Raw genomic sequence first — 17874 nt, 5'->3', positions numbered from 1 at the left:
ACTCTACTTGCAATGCTGAAATGAGCTATCTATTATGAATACATTAAATAAACATTGTTCTCAAAACAATCATTTAACTAATTGAATTGTTCAGCTGGTGGTTTCAAGTTATAGATTGAATACATTTTTGAATCTTTTCGCACTTCAATCTCGCTTCACTCTTCATAACAATCTACTCGATAAAACTGAGAGACAGTGTGTACTTTTGTGCGATTGTACATGTCTGAGGTTTCACACCTTTTGTAGTTCCTGTCTGAAATGCATCGCCTGGAGCAACCGGGATTTTCCCTGGAAAAAAATGTAGGTAAAACAGATTTAGTTTTTAGTTTTTCCTGTTTTCTTTCCTGCGACAAGGCCAAACTACAAATGAAGTAGGAGTGGAAACAGAAACAGAGTCCTATTGAGGCTCCTTGGCCCATAATCAGAATGTGATGTGGGTTTAAACCTGAAGACCACAGAACTGGCACTAGAGTGAAAAGTTTCCATTTTTAAAATGAGCCTTTTTAATTAAGAACAAGTCATTCTATGCTGAATTTACCGTAAAAGTAAGAACAAGACTAAAACTAACATAAGTAGTCAAGTCAAGTCAAGTCATTTTTATTTGTATAGCCCTAAATCACGAAGAGTCTCAAAGGGCTTCACAGATTGTTACACTATATTACACAAACTATTTTCAACCGACAAGAGGAGTAGGTTATTCATATGCAATGGAGTAGAAGTGAGTTTTAAGTTTAGATTTAAACATTTCCACTGAGGTTGCAGATCGAATCTCAGGGGGAAGAGCATTCCACAGCACCGGTGCCCGGATGGAGAACGCTCTCGAACCAGCAGAAGACTTTTTTGCTCTCGGGATCATCAGAAGACCAGCACTCTCAGATCGTAGGCTTCGGACCGGGACATAGTGGCAGATCAGATCTGAAAGATAAGAGGGAGCAAGTCCATGTATGATTTTGTACAATACTAAGAGAACTTTGAAGTCACATCTTTGGCTAACTGGGAGCCAATGCAGGTTAGCCAAAATCGGTGTTATGTGATCGTACTTTTTTGTCCTGGTTAAGAGCCTCGCTGCGGCATTTTGTACTAGCTGAAGAGACTTGATTCTGGACTTCGGGAGACCGGAGAGTAGTGCATTGCAGTAATCGAGACGGGAGGTAACAAATGCATGAATTATTGTTTCCGCATCAGACTGAGACAGTATTGAACGGATTTTAGCAATGTTGCGAAGATGGAAGAAGGCAGTTCTAGTAATTTGCTTTACATGCATCTCAAAGGATAGATCAGGGTCAAATATGACACCTAAATTTTTAACTGAGTCACTCTGTGTGATGTGACATTTGTCAATGTTCACAGCAGTTTTTGAGAATAAGTCCCGGCATTTAGAAGGACCAATGACTAACATTTCAGTCTTTTCAGAGTTAAGACGCAAGAAATTGAGTGACATCCACTCTTTTATCTCAAAAGTAGAGGAACTGAAAATTTTTCGTGGGGGGGAAGGGGAGCTCATTTAATGCAGAAGCCAACTCAAAATATTTCTCAACAATAATACTTTGTATGGGCCGTCACTACTCTCTAAAAATAACAATTTAATTCGGTGGACATGGGGGTAGGGTGCCCGCCCCGAGACTGGGAGGTTGCTGGTTTGCTCTCGGCCGGGTCATATCTAAGACTTACAACATTGATACCCATTGCCTCCCTGCCCGGCACTTGGCATTAGAGGTTGGAATTGGGAGGTCTGGTCACCTAATGACTCCCAACGAGATTTTGCAACACATCAGTTGGGTTGAGCGAGGGGGCTGGGAATCCCCTCCTCCGTATCAATCTCCTAGTAAGAGTAAAAAATGTGAATGTGTTTAACTTAGAAAGAAACAACGTTCTATTGTCTTACCTTAACCTATAAATGTAGTATATGTGCTGCTCATTTTGAATAAGAGCATCAACTGATAGGTAATCCTCCATTTTGAAAAAGTCCATTCAATGAGAAAAACATTAATGACTGCTCTACTTGCTAATACTATGTCTTATTCTACTGTTCAGAATCTTTGTTCTCACTATCACCCCTTAAAGGTAATATTTTTTTTATTACGTTAAGATTAGTATTTAACTGCAATTCTTCAGTGATATCTACGTGGCACAATCTTGGTTTTGTCTAATTCACAATCCTGAATACTATTGGTTCTTGTCTTTCAGAGCTCTTTTACCCGACAAGTTTTGGTCTCATTTCAATAAGGTCTACTACCAAAGTACGCAAAAAGGTGAAGAAAACAAAGCTTCCACAATTTGACTTGAGCTAACCTAAAAGTACTTCTTCTTAATCAGCTCTTGGAGTGCTCGCTCATCTCCAAGTACTTGTAGCGAAACCAAATTGCAGCAAGGTCTTTAATTTTAAAAACCTGGAATTTCCACAACACTAGCAATTTGGAAAAACTTGTCATGACTTATCTGAAAATGGTGCCTGATGAACAGCTGCTGAATTGAAGATGCTATCTTCAGGATGTGCTTAGGCTACGCCCTGTGGCCAAATCCTTTTTCTTAATTTGCAATTTTGTCGGTCCTTGCTATTTTTCTATATGATAGCTCCTCCATCTCTAAATCAAGTTATGGACTGAGGAGAAACAGATTTTTGGAAAATATGCTGACGTCCTCTTATGTCAAATCAGTGAGAACCTGATAGTTCTATAATGATCTCAATCACTGTTGATGGATCCATACAAATCAATTTTTTTCCCAATACATTTATATACTGTACGTATTTGCATGCTCTCTGTAAATGCCTTTGAGTTACTATTACGTTCCAGCTAAAATAGTTTTTTTTTAATTAATTCATTTAATTTCATGTTAACAGCTTATAAACAGTATAAAACTGTTTTCCAGGAAATTGTATTTTGAAGACCTATAAACAACTAAATGGAGGATTCACATTTGTTTTACATTGCATAACATTGACTATAAATCTCATTGTTTGTGCTTTCGCTTTGGACAGAATACAATGTGTTTTGTTGTTCAACTGTTCAGTGATCCGGTGGGGAGTCCTTTTGATTTGCTTGTGAAGTGACAAAAGAGTCCTTGTAAGGGAAAGTTGAGGTTGGTAATGCCTGGCACCGACGATGAGCGCTGTTCAAGGCGCCTGCTGTTTCAATGACAATTCTCGATGGCCACGAGCGCCCTCTGGTGATCTTTATAGTTCCCTCAAATGTGTAGAAAGCAGAATTCAATGTTTTATTTTGTGCCTATTTGGTAAAGCCAGCAAGTTGGGTGAAAAAATAAGTACATGAATAAACAAATACATAAATCAATACCCGTGGAAATGCTTGTAGTACAATTTTCTTTTTAAATAGGGCAAACGTACTGTGCCAAACAAGGTAATTCTGGTAAATTAAGAATGACTTTTCTTATTTTATGTGGGAAATTGAATAGAATATCGGTAACCCTTAGATACACAAGTGGGTTCAAAAATGACCCCATGGGTTGTTATTTTTCAAAATCTTAAAAAAAAGAAGTTATTGTCATATTCCAAGTATTCCTCATAAAACATAGTGACCACCTAACACTAACGCATAACACAATCCCCTAGACCTCTAACCCTTATCCTAACCCTTTCCCAGTAATCCTCCTACCTACCGCTAATGCAAACCCCAAGCTTTCTAACCCTAATCCCAACTTTACCCTAAACCAATAATCCTAAACCACTAAATCTCCCACTCTTACCTAACCATAGTCCTTATTTCTAATCGCTATCCAGTCCCTAACCCTTACTCTCCCCAACCCTCACCCTCCAAGGCTTACCCTTTGTGCTCGGAGCACAGCTGCAGACTAAAAACCCTACAGGCAGTAGTAAACACAGCCCAGAAGATCATCAGCTAATCTCTCCCCGGTCTAAAGGACATTGCCACCTGTAAGTTTTAGTTTTATCTTAAATGCTAGCTATAGTAAAAATAAGAACCAGGAGACTGCATATTCTTATTTAACTATTTACTGGATGCCAGAAATACTGAATACACAGCCGTGGATCCCTTTTCAGCATAATGATACTTTTTGTTAGGAAAGCGCCAAGCTAGGACGGTCACAGCAACCTAGCGGATCATCTCAAGTCTTTTATCTAATATCTGAGAGGCCTAATCTGACACTGCTCACATAACAATTATACAGGACTCCTCTCAGAACCTCTTTGACCCGCTGCTCCCTTAAAATGAGGACTAACAGGCTCAGGGACAGTTTCTTCTCCAGCGCCCACACCACCCCAAACAAGGGCACAAAACTGTGAAACATACATATAATATAAACTGTATATTTGATACGTTTTCATTGCAGTATTGTTCTTATGCACTTGTAATTTGTGAAAGTCTCCAAGCAACACCTCAATAATATTGCCCATTTATTCTAACATTCTTTTTTTCAATCCTTTTTTTTCACTTTTAAGTCTTTTAATACATCTTTATCCTGGAGTGCCCCATCTAATCGCATTGTGAACAATGTTCATAACATTGTTATTAATGGCCAAAAGAGAATAGTCTTTTTTCTAAACCCAAATGCAATAATTTCTGACCAATCCAGTGGTCCTTATAACACACAGGCTGACTTTGAGTCACATGAATCATCTGAGGGACAGTAAATTATTTAGTGGCGCTGCCTTCTGGTGTGAGAAAGCATCCTTTCTCATCCTTTTTGCAGCAGTTTCTCTCACAGCATAGAACAAGAAATTACCCAAGAAACACAGCCAAAGAAACCCCCTACTATCCCCCTCTCTAGATCGTCCCCCTTTCTCTCGACTGTGCACAGAGCGTTGCTGGGTTGGTTGTCTCTAAACACGGCACCTGCTCTCCTCTCAAAGATGACGGTGCTTGGACCCAGGTGGCTCAGCGTGACTTACTCGCTGCTTCTTTGCCTGTCTCTCTGCCGGCCAGGAGATGCAAACGCTAAAAAGACTGTCAAGATACCCCGCTGTCCCGCTTCTTGTTCTTGCACCAGAGATAGCGCCTTCTGTGTGGACACAAAGGCAATACCCAAGAGCCTCCCACCTGGAATCATTTCTCTGTGAGTTCAAACTGCGTTCTCCTGGCAATTACTTCTATGACGTCATAGCTGTGTGAATCCATCGCATGTTTCACCTGGGGAATAAAATTCATAGATACTTAATACACTATTACATCATGTTTCTATGCAATCTTAAAATTTGTAAGATTCATATGCTGGACACGGAACAGTTTGCAATATGTTAGCTGGATTTGCAACTCCCCTCAGGCAGTGTTTCTCATCCTTTTGTGAACCAAGGTACACTATTTTATAAACAAAAACAAACAAACTTGAGGGAAACTGTCAGTTGAAAATGTTTTCAAAATGTAATTTTCGTGTCAAGTTTTGTTTTTCAAAGTTCGATTAACTGTCTATAATGTTGTTTGAATTGAAAATACAAATTTGTTTGTGAAAAAGTCTCCCCTTTTTCCACGCTCATCTCCTCATAATACTACCATGATATTTATTTTTATGATATTTTATGTTTATATTTTGGCCAACAGTATGTCACAAAAGTGAGTATAGGCCTTAAACTAAATTTCATCATAATTGATAACTAAACAACACAGAAGAAACATCACTTTGACACAATGAAAGGGAGTCTCTGTAAAGCGTATATAGCAGTGTGCATTTATTTTTCCCTTCAAAAACCTCAAAAAGTAGGCATTAGTACATAAACCCCGGTAATAAAAGTGAGTACACTCTTTAGTAAAAGTTCCTTAAGTTGAATATTTTGTGTGGCCACCATGTTTTTGCAGCACCACTTTAAAATTCCTGGCCACCTATTTCACCAAAGCCTCACAATTTGCCACTGGAATGTTCTTCCACTCCTCCATGACAACATGACTAAGCTGGGGAATAATTAGGAATCTTGTGCTTCTCCACCTTCTGCTTGAGGATGTCCCAAAGATGTTCCATTGGATTAGGACCTAGAATAAATGCTTGTCCAGTCCATCCCCTTTGCCCTTAGCCCATTTAGAAAAGCCTTGGTCATCTTAGAAGTGTATTAGGGGTCATTGTCTGGCTGGAACATTGCCCTGCGACCCAGTTTCTGGAGGTAGGGGATCATTCTCTGCTCCCGTTTTTCACAGTAAATGCTTGAGTTTGTGTTTCCCTTAAAGAGATGGAACTTCCCAATTACAGTTACACTAATGCAGCCCCAAAACATTACATTCCCAACACCATGCTCGACCTTAAGCACGACACAAACATGTTTGTGTCGAGTTCTCATTTGGTTGCTGCCACACATGCTTCACACTATCTGAGCCAAATAAATTAATCTTTGTTCTTTGACCGGAGGATTACTTTGCAGTAAGCCATGGCTTTCATTAACAGACTTTTTTCCGTTGTGTCAAAGTGATGTTTCTTCAGTGATGTTCTCTTAAACATTACAACAAAATCTCTGCAGAAATGTGACATACTGTATACAACCTGACATTCTTTTTCTTTTTTTTTCTTTTGAGTAATTATTATGTTCTGTATCCTGGAGTGCCATGTCTAATGTTCACTAGGTTGTTGTCAATGAAAATAAAGTCAAGTATGATTCCAATAGAAAAAAAAATGTATTGGTTGCTGTTTACAGCATACTGATAAGTATTACAGTACACAAATTAGCTGAAATTTAACAATTTCCTCCAGCACAATAGACAAAGTCTCATTATACACTACTGTGCTACAAAACGCTGGTTGAGAAAAATAGTTTTAAGTACCACTCAATAAAGTATGAAGGGATAATAGTTGGGAAAAAAACACATTAAAATATTATGGCAATTTCTTGTTGACGGATGCCCTTGTCGGTGTGCACAGGACGATGGTGAACGCTGCATTTACGACCGTCCCAGAAGGAGCGTTCTCACATCTTCATCTGCTGCAGTTCCTGTAATTGACTACAGCAAATTGTGGCGGCAAAAGTCTATAGTGTTCTAACATTAAGCAATGTCAAGGTTTTTTTTTTTCAGAGGTTGAAATATTTGCGAATTGTGACTTGTCTCCTAAAAGAAGACTGATGGAAGACCAAGACAAAGTCATGTAGAACCCACTAAAGAAATTTAGCTTAATGATGGTTTTTGACCCCCCAAAAACTAAAACTCAACTCAAAACCCCGCGCTTTTTCCAACCGGCAAAAATGAGGAATGAGGGCAATAGCCACCTGTGTATATCCATCTCAAGGGGCCGGCCATTTTGCTAGTCAACTTCCACTGAAGATAACATCAAAAGTTGCTTAGATGGTATGTTCTAATCACAATTCAACTGTACTATGGAAAAAAGACGTGATTGATCCAAGGTTACCTAATGCCTCACCAACTGTGAGGTCATCTTGTCTTCACACTGAGTGTAAAAATGGCCGCCCCCTGAGATTAATAAAGTAAATGCACTTTGTGTTTTCACGTTCAATTCTTATTCCACAAAGACAATCACATTAGAAATATATGGTTTGACTATAAGGCAGGCATGAAACATCCATCCATTTTCTGCACCACTTATCCTCAGTAGGGTCGCGGGGGTGCTGAAGCCCATCCCAGCTATCTTCGGGCAGTGGGCAGGGGACACCCTGAACCGGTTGCCAGCCAGTCGACAAAAAACATATTAATGTAAAAAGTTGCTTTAGGTCAAGGCCTGCGGGCCACATCCGGTGCCCAAAAAGGTTGTAGTCTGCCTTTGAGAACATCTTGATCCTTTATTGTTTCATACACCAAGAATCGTTGTGTATTTGTTTTCACTGCGTGTTATTCCTCCTTGCACTTACATTTTTGTAGTTTAGTGAATGATTATTTTTCAAGCGATTCTAGCCCAATTTTGTGAAAATCTGTCATATTCTATTTAAGGTCATCTGAACTTTTAAAACAACAATATTTGTAATTTGTGCCTGTTGAAAATGTAATATTACTAACAGAAAATATTGCTTTATTCATGTGATTATATATAAATACATTTGTGAGTTTTATAGTCTGTTAAAATAGGTTCACTAGACTAAATGCATCAGTAAAAAAATAAAAAATAACCTTCGATCAGTCTGATCCTTGGCTTTTGGCTTAATTTTTATTAGGCCCTTCCATCTGTTTGACTTTTAACTCCAGCTAGGTTTACTTCTCCTTTAGACTACATCAATACTGCCCCAGGTAAAAATTCAGGCTCTTGTGGCTCACTCGTGGTGCACGTCCAATCCCACTTTAAACTTTAAAATGTTCACAAGAAAACGCGTGTTTGTCATAGGTTTTACTCATTATTTTGTGTTAGAGAGTGTGGAGAAGGATGTGGGAAGAATAATTTTTAGAAACTTTAAAATACTGTATATTGTGATTTAATAATCTGATCATTTTATCAATGAATTAAAAAAATATTATTAAAATGATGTAATACATTTTAATTTGTTTATATTAATTGATTGAAAAAGCACTCAAAGTTATTTTGGGGATAGGTCTTCAATGAGCCTTTGACTTCAACCTGTCATCCCTTTTTTCTTTTCAGGTGATATGTTCACTCTGGGATGTGATGTTTGTTGCAAAATGAATGACGAGAAAAAGTAAACGAGGGGAAAAAATACTATTGACATTAGGACCGGTCTGCGGCTGGGACACGATTGTGCTTTATATTTGGTACAAATGGCGTAATTCGGAAATTTTATTTCTTAATTGGAGCAGCTTTGAGTCCCTTTACATACACAGTTGACTACACCCTAAAAATGCCAGTTCAAGTGGGTTTTTTCCGGGAAGAGCTACAAATAGACATTTTGAATGCAAAGTAAAAATGCTCCAAGCTACAAATTAAAACAACCTTTCTCAAGGTTGAATTTCATCTCTTGTAAGCAGTGAAATGTGGGTATTGGATGTAAAGGGAAAAAAAGGTGACAATCAAAGTGGGTCAGTATTATTTGAGGTTTTGACTGGACCACTCAAAAAGGATGAAATCAGCAAACGTTTACATTTTATTGTGCATTGACTGTGAAAGAAGCTACTTGAAATGAATTCTGTTTGAACAGAGTGGGGACATTGCAGGAATAGAGTAGTGCTTATGCGTCTGCGTCATCCTTGAGGTCTGAGTGCCTCGGTTGTGTTCTAACAAATGCCCGCTTGTAACATAATCATGACATTTGTCTTATTTTTGAGTGCTAGTATGTTTTTGTTGGTTGCAACCTTTAATTTCTCTGTACTGAGTGATGATATTGAATGTATCGATACGTTTCATTTAAGAACATGTTGAAATTCCATCTGATTAATCACCCTACACACTGTGGTTAACAGCATGTCGTTTTTGTTTTAATAACTTTGGTTGTTTTGCAGTCTTTTAAACTCCAACACGCTCTCCTCCATCTTAGATGATGCATTTTCTGGCCTATCTCACCTGCAGTATTTGTGAGTACAATTACTTCAATTATCACATTGTGGTAAACATTTTAACTCACAAAATTAACAAAATGTAATCAATACACATGAACTTTGTTTCATTTTTTCAAGCCATTTAGATTATTATTTTTTGCCTGTCATATTTGATTAGTCTTTAAGCATGACTAATAATCTAGGTGAGCAATAAATAATAAGCAGTCAAAAATACGACAACATTTTGAATCAAACAACGTGGAATATTTTTAATTACATGCCTTAGACTGCAGAGCAAACAGCCAGCAAGCCACATTTGTATTTGCAGTCAATGTCAGCTTGTTTTGAAAGTTTCTTGCGGCCAACGTTAATCCTTATTCTTGCAGTCAAAAATGATAGTGAAGTATAATGTATTCTTTTTATATATTCTAGGCCTATAAACTTGCAAAAGAAAAGGGGATAAAGTTACATAGTTACATAGAAATAGAAATTATGGGCCATAGAACAGTTCATGTCATGGGAACCTGTCGTGGGTTCAAATCCAGCTCCAGACATCCTGTGCGGAGTTTGTATGTTCTCCCCGTGCTTGCGTGGGTTTCCTCCGGGCACTCCGGTTTCCTCCCACGTTCCAAAAACATGCATTTCAGGTGAATTGGCCGGTCCAAATTGTCCCTAGGTGTGAATGAGCGAATGAGTTGTCTGTCCCTGTGTGCCCTGCGATTGGCTGGCAACCCGTTCAGGGTGTCCCCTGCCCACTGCCCGGAGATGGCTGGGATGGGCTCCAGCCCCCCCGCGACCCTAATGAGGATAAGCGGTACGGCTGATGAGATGAGATGAGATATATATATATATACATGCAGCCCTATATATATATATATATATATATATATATATATAGGGCTGCACGGCGGCGCAGTGGTTAGCGCTTGTGCGGCACAGTTCATGTCATGGGAACCTGTCGTGGGTTCAAATCCAGCTCCAGACTTTCTGTGCGGAGTTTGTATGTTCTCCCCGTGCTTGCGTGGGTTTCCTCCGGGCACTCCGGTTTGAATGAGCGAATGAGTTGTCTGTCCCTGTGTGCCCTGCGATTGGCTGGCAACCAGTTCTGGGTGTCCCCTGCCCACTGCCCGATGATTGCTGGGATGGGCTCCAGCCCCCCCGCGACCCTACTGAGGATAAGCGGTACGGCTAGTGAAATTATACACTACTGTGCTACAAAACGCTGGTTGAGAAAAATAGTTTTAAGTACCACTCAATAAAGTATGAAGGGATAATAGTTGGGAAAAAAACACATTAAAATACATTTTGCCTGTCATATCTGGGTCGCAGGGCAATGTTCCATATATATGAATGAAATATAACCTCTTGATAGCACAAAATACTAGTTATATTAATATTAATGATTATAAATGAACATAATGACTAGGGATGGGCAAGCACAGACACCATAGTATTGGTGCAATTAAGAGCGTAATTTTAAGGTTTCAGTGCTCAGGACGGAAGACGAAAGACGTCATATAATAGACATTTCTACAGAGGAATATTCACAGTTAACAGATCCCTTAAGCACCTAGGTCGTAGGGGCACCACTTTTTGTGGTGCGTCATGGGCGAGTACAGAGGACTCTTACATTAATATTTTTATGCTATTTAAATGAAAGTTTGATTCATTATTTTTTTAGGCATATCTTTGAAATGATTTTTTTGTAGGAGAAGTGAAAAAGTTATAATTACTAGGGGTATTGACATCTGGTATCGGTATGAACAAACAATCAGAATAAGTGATTATAATAATTATAAAAAAACTTTTGTAAATCTGTTTTTTTGTCATTTGGTTCAAAGCGTACTTTTTGTTTATTTGTTTGTACAGGTTCATTGAGAACAACGACATCCAAACTCTTTCCAAGCATACCTTCCGGGGGCTAAAATCTCTGACGCATCTGTGAGTATCTGCTCTCCCATTACCAATTTAGAACTTGCTTATTTTGTAGTACAGAGGTTCTTGGTGTAAGAATATACTGTCAAGTGACACTAAAACACATATAGTTACAGTATTTATTGATTTTTTAAAATTCATTTTGGAATTTTCAGTGTTTTTAATTATAATACTTACTAAAATTGTATGAATTCAGTGCCAGAAGTAATCTCAGAAAGGAACCAATGCGTATGTACTCTACGAGATTTTGTCATTTATGGCCAGAGAATATAATGCTATTAAAGTAATACAAACATAATTTAATCAAACAAAATTATTTTTACTTGAGGTGGGTAAAAATTGTATGTTACATGAAATTAATTTTATAGTAAAATATTTGCAGAAAAGATCATTAAAAATACAATAGAATAATGTAGGCTGGCACAATGCAACCACAGTACTGAAAGGAGGTACAGTACAAAGCCAAAAACTTTAGATTCAAATGTATTAAAACAAGTAAATCAAAATGTTTTACACAAATTGTTTTGTTCAACTGTTTTAAGTATTTTAATAGAAAAATAAATTAAACATGGCTAAGATAAAATATGCTCTATGATCTAGACTCTTGTCAGACAGGACGAAAGGAAGACTGAGATCACTTGCGCTCGTTTCTTGGTTTTATTGAAAGGAAGGAAATGACAAGGTGGGATTCTTCGATCCGTTGGTTGGCGGATTGGCGGAACTTGACAGGCGGGTGAAGGCTTGGCGGGAATGGTCGCGGACAGGCGTAATCGTAATCGGGCAGGGCAGATTTACAGAAACGGGTCGGCAATGGAGATCAATCAGAAGAGAACAGGGAGCAGGCAAAGAGTCAGAGGTACGGGCTTTCTGAGCTGAAGGCAACAGGTAGCATAGTACAATCGGATAAAGTGTTACCGGAAGCTGGGGATTTAAATGTACAGGGTGCACCAATCAGCTGTCCTGGCTGTTGGCGCCAAATCCTGAACACAAGTGTTCCCGATCCGGGTGATTGTGACAGACTAGATTTTAGAGCATAGGTCGGGAACCTTTTAAGATAAATAAAACCTATATAATCTAAAAAATATATTATGCTCATTTCAAGTATTATTCTTTTGTTTTCGCGATTTTTTTTAAATATAATAAAATGAAAGTGTGCTTAAAATATCTACAAAAATAATATGTTTCTAGATTTATCTTTATTCAATTGTCACTTTACTAGAAACTAATTACTTTAAGGATTACTATAGTGGAAACAATGTAGTTCATTGTAACGTCATTAAAATATGATTTAAAAACACGATTATTACTATTTACATTTTTTATATTTTATAAGATTAATACAATTAAGTAAATTAAAAAATTAAGATGGGATGATACTAAAAAACTAAGTTAAAATGAAGTAAAATATGGAAAATGAAACTGAAATTGAGCAAAATAAGGCTTTATTTGGACCCTTTCTAATCTTGTTCTTATCTAAGTATTGCAAATAACTGAATTATCTAAGGAACATTTTCAGATCTCTTTCAAACAATAACTTGGAACACCTGCCTAGAGATCTTTTTAAACATCTGGATATCCTCACCGATTTGTAAGTGTCCTTTTGTTTCTGTATTCAAGTGGAAGAATTCCTGTTAGAAAAATACCTGAGATGAACGATATTTATTTTTAATGGTTTTCAGGGACCTGCGTGGAAACTCCTTCAGCTGTGATTGTACAATCAAATGGCTGGTGGACTGGATAGAGAATACCAACACTTCAGTTCCGCCCATATACTGCGCCAGCCCCTTTGAGTTCCAGGGCCGCCGAATCCACAACCTAGCCTCCAGAGACTTCAATTGCCTCAGTGCAGGTTGCAATTTCCTCTTTGTATATTTAATTTTGGAGCAAGGTCACAAAAAGGTTACAGTCTAAAACCTGCTCTCCTTGCCTGTCTGTAGATTTTGCCGTTTATGAAACGTTTCCTTTCCACTCAGCGTCTGTGGAGTCTTATGAGTTCAGTGGAGATCAGTTTGTTACCTTCTCTCAACCACAATCAGGTTTTTGCACTGTTTACGTGTGGGATCATGTTGAAATGGCCTTCAAGACATTTCAGAATATCACCTGTAAGTTATGGAGAAACATGTCATTCTTTTGTTTAGTCGTGTCATTTATTCTTTTATTGTGTGTGGTTGCAGCTAGTTCTGCGTTGCACTGCAAACCCATGGTGATAGACAACGTGCTTTACATGGTGGTGGCTCAACTTTTTGGTGGATCACATATCTACAAGTAAGACTTGCAAAACTGCTGGTGGAAACTCTTGGTTTTATGATCTCACCCTCTAAATACTTAATTTGGCATTTTGGAGGTCGTCAGGAATCTCTCGAGGGGTTACCTGACAATATTGAGCATGGGTCGATAACCTTTTTCACCCTAACAGCCATAATAGCAAAACATTTTTGAGAGACAGAGGCATACCATATATTTGAAGACAAAATTCAGTAAAACAGCCAATCCCACTCTCTAGACAAAAGCAACATTTTCAGTGTATTTTTTTAACTGTGCGATCAAATTTATGAAATAATGCCACAGCCTGTGTCCCATATTAACAAATACACCACTTTAAATTTGTCTCCCTCTCACAGTTATTTAAGATTGTTGCGGCTCATTTTGACCTTCCTTATTTGTAAACAATGGTTTTAAAACAAGGTGCAAACAGAGTTCTTTTGTATAATATGTCACAAAATACTGCAAACATGGATACCAACGAATTCACCTACGGCACTGATGGCACTGAGCGAAACAGACAAGCGAGTGTGTGCATGGCCCTGGCCATCCCTACTACTTACCCAATCAAATTGTTCTGTGTGCTTGGCTGATGTTTTGGAGTGTTTGCAGTTTTTTTGTGGGTTTTATTTACAAAGTCTCTCAACAGTGAACATACATTGTTTAATTAGCTTCTATATAAAAGACTCCTTAACAACATACAGCCAAAATGGGTTTGTTGGTGTGACACTTTGACTGTAAACTGTACTTAAGACTGTGCCCATTACATATTGGACCGAACATAGTTCATTGACAGAGTTACTTGGGCAATGCATGCACCAAACTCAACAAACAGAATTGGAGTGCCACAGAAATTTTCACCAGTATCATTTTGTCTCTGAGCCATAAATACTCCTGAAATTAGAATGTCAGGCTCGCGAGCCATAGGTCGGGAGCCTTTATGATTCAAGAGCCATGAAACCAAATAACTAGGGTTTGTTTTTTGGTGAGAGCCACACCATATATTTTGAGACAAAATTCAATTAAGCCGCAAACCTGATCTCCAGACAAAAGTAATGCCAGAGCCTGTTTCCCATATCAACAAATATCACACTTAAATTTTGTCTCCCTCTCTCAGTTATTTAAGATTGTTGAGGTTTATTCTGACCATCATTTTTAAATAACGGTTTCAAAACTTGGTGCAAGTTATTTTGTAAAAATGTCACTAAATACTGTAACAGAGAAAGATACAGAGATATTTACCTTCAGCTATGTGACAGGGTCACAGTTCTAACCTTGGGAATCAAAAGGCCATTATTTGTCCTCCATTCCGTTTTATAGATGGTTATCTTCAACATCCTTGAAATCTAAAAACATTTTTCCTGAAAGTCTTTTCGTGCATCGTTGATCATTTGTTATTTTTCCATTTCTTGCAAGGACAAGTATTTGAAAATCTACAGCATCCATGAAATGTTATACAGAAAACATCATACGTATATATTCTGGCGCATCTCATTGACTAAGAGACACAGTAAAAAAAAAATCCAATGACATTTTTTGTCACTAGCCTTAAAGGCAGAAAAGCGCTTAATCCCCCCTGCCGCTAGTGGTAGAAACACAGTATTGCAGTCCCAGCCCAAATCTGTTAATGTATCTCCAAGCCAGATGTTTTCATGAAAAGCTCTACACCTGGCTCGTGAGCCGTATGTTCCCAACTGCTCATCTAGAGTTTGGTTTATTTCAGTGAGAAATGTGGATGTTTGGTTTGGCTAATAGGATGATACTTAATTTGACAACATGCAAGTAGCTCATTGCAAAAAAAATAAAAACATGCAGTGTTCGTGTGATTACATTTTGGGAGCTCGAAGTCAATTCATTTTAGATTCAAGATTTTTGGGGTTTTATGTGTCCATTTACCGCTTCCACCTTCTCCATTCTTATAGGTGGGAGGAGGACCCCCTTTGCTTTGTTAAAATACAAGATATTGACACAACTCGTGTGAGAAAGCCCAACTTTGTGGAGACGTTCCAGTTAGACAACGAATGGTATTTCGTAGTTGTGGACAGTTCCAAGGCTGGTTCAACCAGCATTTATCGATGGAACAGCAACGGTTTTTACTCCCATCAGTCCCTGCATCACTGGCACCGAGACACCCATGTTGACTTCATGGATGTTGGAGGAAAGCCTCAACTAATTCTTTCCAGCGCCACACAGCCCCCAGTGGTTTACCAGTGGAATCGAGGGCAGAAGCAGTTTGATTTCTACCTCCAAATCACAGACCAAGCTGACGTCCAGATGGTCAAACATTTCTGGATTCGGAAGACGCTTTATCTCTGCCTCGTACGCTTCATCGGAGACTCGAAGATCCTCCGCTGGGAAGGACAGCGTTTCATCGAGATCCAGACTCTCCCCTCTCGCGGCTCGATGGTAGTGTACCCCTTCACGGTGGGCCTCCGGCAGTACCTTATCCTTGGGAGTGATTTCTCCTTTTCCAGGGTGTATTTGTGGGATGATCTCACCCATCGTTTTAAGCCCTTCCAAGAACTTAACATGAGGGCCCCCAGGGGCTTCAGCCTGATGTTGGTTGACAACAAGGACATTTTAATGGCTGCCAGCTTCAAGGGAAACTCCTTGGCCTACCAGCACCTTCTAGTCGATCTTAGCACCAAGTAGATTTTTGACAAACTGTATGATGTGCTAACAAAGATTGAAAACATGCAGGTGTATTTAGGTGTATCTGAGTCATTTAAATTGGAGATAACACTTTCTAAACTTTTAAGTTAATATTCACGAGATTGAACACATATAAAAATGTTTCTGTGTGTTTGGTAATTGCAGTGTACTATGTAAAGATGCACGATGTTGTTTCATACAATGTTTTATTCACCTTGGTTTGGACATATAAAAAGCATGGATGAAGGCCGATTGACTTAGAGTGCAGAAGTGGTGGGAAATGAAATGAGAGGAAGGCCTAAATATAGTTGAAGGGATTGGGTGAAACATGCTCTGAATCTGATATTGGTTAATTTAATGGGGTGTGTGCTAGGGATAGATGTGAATGGCGAAGGGTAGTTAAGAATGATTAATATCAACGCAGCTTGAACTGGCCAACGTGGGCTCCCAGGTAGCCTGCTTGGGCCAGCAGGGGGGCCGCGGTGGGATGTGGAATGATTGTTTGGTAAATGTGTTCTTGACTTTAGCCACCTCCCACAAGGGATATATGGATTCATTATACAGAGAGATAGTGTTATTCACTAACTATAAAATGGTTTAGCTGTATTTTATGAATCATCTTGGTACATATTGTTATCTTATTAATTTTTGGACTTCCGTGATTAGTTTCTTTTCTGCATTATAATATTCATAAATATAATATTCCCGGGCTCTTTGGTACAAATATGAGAGGTGAATTGCAATATTAGGGAATGAGAAATTACCTTTAATATGACTCCAAACAAAAGTAAAGTTTGGACATCACTCTAAAACCTCCACTGCAATGTAAATTTATGGATGGCATGAGAAGAAATAAATCATGATGTGTAGCTCTGGAGAGATGAAAAAATAGTGTTGTCCTTGGATTCACTGTCATCTCTTTGCTGATGAATGATAGTGACCCCTGTTTTAGTGTGTCACGCAATTGGGTGTCATTTAGTTCAATGTACTTGGCCATTGGCCATATTAAGCAAATGAAAGATGCAATATTAATGTCTTGATTTACATCACAATAAACGAGTCCAGCAAATGTGGAGATGGTTTAAAGAATTTTCAACCAGTGTGGTGTGACAGCTTGTTTAGTGTGCAGGAGAAATTACCTAAATTTATCTTTACAAAAAAGCATTCCATTGTTCCGTATATTTGCTTTCTACCGGTGATCAGTCAGGTAACATTCATCCATATCAGTAAGTGGCGTCCGATTACTATTCTTTTTATATATTGTACGTATCATCTGCTAGTGAGGTAGTGCAGGGTGGGAGGGCGTCTCCCTTAACCACTACAGTAGTAGAGGCACCATTTCCTGTGGTGTGTCTTAAGGTACAGCCTGGTGGCGCCCATCCCTCCCCAGGCAAACAAAAGATGCACACATGAAATGTTGCTCCAAACAGAGAACATACCTGTCAACCTCCACGGCTCCATGCGCTTACAAAATGTTGTATTTTCCCTTACAAAATAATCTCACACCATATTTTTTTTCAAACGTGTTTATTTATGTAGTTTAACATGTTATATTGTACATGTGTTTCGTTATATCATATATATTATCAATTAACATGTAAGATACCGAGCTGCTCGACATGAATGAGGTTGATTATAAAAAAGGTTAGAAAATGAAGTAGCTTGGACGTTCACCGTAGAAGAAGAAAATACACGCAAA

The 17874-nt window shown here is 38.5% G+C and overlaps 1 protein-coding gene across 1 annotated transcript; it reads left to right on the top strand.

Annotated features, from left to right (window-relative positions):
• Window positions 1-4666: 4666 nt before the first annotated feature.
• Window positions 4667-17244, top strand: lgi3 (leucine-rich repeat LGI family, member 3). The gene is made up of 9 exons (XM_088335490.1): window positions 4667-5031; window positions 6817-6888; window positions 9291-9362; window positions 11196-11267; window positions 12778-12849; window positions 12941-13110; window positions 13199-13363; window positions 13436-13526; window positions 15446-17244. Exons 1-9 carry the CDS (start codon window positions 4829-4831, stop codon window positions 16173-16175), a joined length of 1647 nt encoding a protein of 548 aa, XP_088191616.1. The 5' UTR covers window positions 4667-4828; the 3' UTR covers window positions 16176-17244.
• The last annotated feature ends 630 nt before the right edge of the window (window positions 17245-17874 follow it).

Source organism: Urocampus carinirostris, chromosome 5, assembly GCF_059441175.1.
Source record: "Urocampus carinirostris isolate Australia breed hairy pipefish chromosome 5, RoL_Ucar_1.0, whole genome shotgun sequence".
Classification (NCBI taxonomy): Eukaryota; Metazoa; Chordata; class Actinopteri; order Syngnathiformes; family Syngnathidae; genus Urocampus; species Urocampus carinirostris.
The sequence above is the reverse complement of the archived record's forward strand: the minus strand, read 5'-3'. Positions and strand labels throughout refer to the sequence as shown.